We start from the raw sequence: 2,471 nt of genomic DNA, 5'->3' as shown, positions 1-2,471 counted from the left end.
GTGGCCCCATGGCGTACAGAAGGAAGCCTCCCGAAGACTTGGCGTATACTCTAAAATGTTTAGCGATCATTTACAGCATGTTCTCCTTAATACGTAACCAACTAGGTTGTAGCCCCAGACACCCCCAATACCTATATAAACCGGGGTAGGGCTTGAGGCTACACACAACGATTTTATGGTAGATCATCTATAGTTTGTACTTCATCCCAAATCAATACAACACAAGTAAGACATTGAGTTTTTATCTTTAACGAGAGCCCAGACATGAATAAAAGACATTGGCAAAAAAAGTCCCATAACCCGTAAGGCCACACGGGGCCCTAGATCGGCCTGTTTAGTTAATCTATCATGCCCGCCACAAATACGAAGCCCACATGCGGGCATGACACAACCAGCTTATAAACGAATCTTCCACATGTTGTGCCGTGCCAGGCCCGTTTACGGACGAGCTGGGCCGTTGTGCCTAGCTCACGGCCCGGCTCAACCCGTTAGCTATCTTTGGTTTCACCCATCCAAAATCAACCATGATGAACGGCGAGCGAATTCTCAAAAAGAAAAAAGAAAAAAGAAAAAAAAGATGAATGGCGAGCGTTAAAGCCATGCAAAGGAGAGAAGAGTAAAAAGCCTTCACGCAGTCGTCTCGGTCTCACCGCCGCCAACACCCTTGCCGTCGCCCCGGCCACCGCGATATTCCCGTGACCTCGTCGCGATGGCCACTCCCGGCAAGCCCGACCCGGCCGCTGTGCCGCCGAAAGCGCCGCAGCCACCGGTGAAGGGGGCCATCATGCGCTGCGTCTTCCCCTTCCTCCTCGCCACCAACATCTTCACCGGAGGTGAGAGAGGCGCCCACAAATATTCCCAATATACTATTGCTACATTTGGATAAAAGGTACCATGCACACTATTGACGTAAAATAGGAAATTCTTGCTATATTAGGAAAACTATTGATGTAATGTTCTTCCCATAACACTCATATTTGCACAACAAGATAAAATTAGAAAAAAATATTTCTACATTTCCCTTTCACACAATGATATATTAGCATATGAAATAATGCTCATATTTGGTAAAAAATTATCTCTTAGTATTGGCATAACACATTTTGTGGAAATCAATAAATTATTTGTTAATATTTTTGTCCTTTCAATGACACATGATCTCTTAATATTGGGATGGCAAATAAAATATTTCTTACTATATCTTTCTTTTCAAGAACATATTATCTATCCCAATTTCTGCACAATTTGCGAAACAAATAATGTCCTAAGGAATATATGTTTTGATATTACTTCCCGCAGCACATTCCTTGCTCTGCAAGAATATTTGTGCTAAAAAGTTTATTGTTGCCACAAATGAAGACCCTAGTATTGAGGTCACATTGCAAATAGACATAGATTTAAGTTCCAAGTGTGGATCAATAATGAAAAACATGCTCACTCCTTTATTGATGTGATGGTGATAGTCTTACATGACTTAGTCACTGCAAGTTGGTACACAAATGTTACTAGATATACAAAGCATGGTCTTATTATCTATGTGTGACTGTGTATCACATTGGGGTCATTCACCAAGTCGATTCCCGGCTTGATGGGTCGGCCTGAGGACCCTCATGTCGATTCGCCAGTGGGCCACGTCAAGGTGGCCCCATGGCGTACAGAAGGAAGCCTCCCGAAGACTTGACGTATACTCTAAAATGTTTAGAGATCATTTACAACATGTTCTCCTTAATACGTAACCGACTAGGTTATAGCCCAAACACCCCATCCCCCCATACCTATATAAACCGGGGTAGGGCTTGTAGGCTACACACAACGATTTTATGATGGATCATCTATAGTTTGTACTTCATCCCAAATCAATACAACACAAGTAAGACATTGAGTTTTTATCTTTAACCAGAGCCTAGACATGAATAAAAGACATTGACAAAAAAAGTCCCACAACCCGTAAGGCCACACGGGCCCCTAGATCGGCCTGTTTAGTTAATCTATCATGCCCGTCACAAAGACGAGGTGGGCATGACACAACCAGCTTATAAACGAATCTTCCATATGCTGTGCCATGCCAGGCCCGTTTACAGGCGAGCTGGGCCGCCGTGCCTAGCTCACGGCCCGGCTCGACCCGTTGGCTATCTTTGGTTTCACCATCCAAAATCAACCATGATGAACGGCGAGCGAATTCTCAAAAAGGAAAAAGAAAAAAGAAAAAAAAATGAACGGTGAGCGTTAAAGCCATGCGAAGGAGAGAAGAGTAAAAAGCCTTCACGCAGTCGTCTCGGTCTCACCGCCGCCAACACCCTTGCCGTCGCCCCGGACACCGCGATATTCCCGTGACCTCGTCGCGATGGCCACTCCCGGCAAGCCCGACCCGGCCGCTGTGCCGCCGAAAGCGCCGCAGCCGCAGCCGCAGCCACCGGTGAAGGGGGCCATCATGCGCCGCGTCTTCCCCTTCCTCCTCGCCACCAACATCT

At 45.9% G+C, this 2,471-nt stretch overlaps 1 protein-coding gene across 1 annotated transcript in view; it reads left to right on the top strand.

The window, feature by feature from the left end:
* The first annotated feature begins 694 nt into the window (after positions 1–694).
* The window catches only part of LOC119268249, a 5,552-nt gene continuing 3,775 nt past the window's right edge, over positions 695–2,471 (top strand). Inside the window, exon 1 of the mRNA XM_037549839.1 lies at positions 695–833. Coding sequence (XP_037405736.1) covers positions 710–833 — 124 coding nt within the window. The 5' untranslated portion in view covers positions 695–709. The remainder of the gene's footprint in view (positions 834–2,471) is intronic.

The sequence above is a fragment of the Triticum dicoccoides genome, chromosome 3A (genome assembly GCF_002162155.2).
Source record: "Triticum dicoccoides isolate Atlit2015 ecotype Zavitan chromosome 3A, WEW_v2.0, whole genome shotgun sequence".
NCBI classification, from domain to species: Eukaryota; Viridiplantae; Streptophyta; class Magnoliopsida; order Poales; family Poaceae; genus Triticum; species Triticum dicoccoides.
Note: the sequence above shows the minus strand (reverse complement) of the source record. Positions and strands in the feature narration are given on the sequence as shown.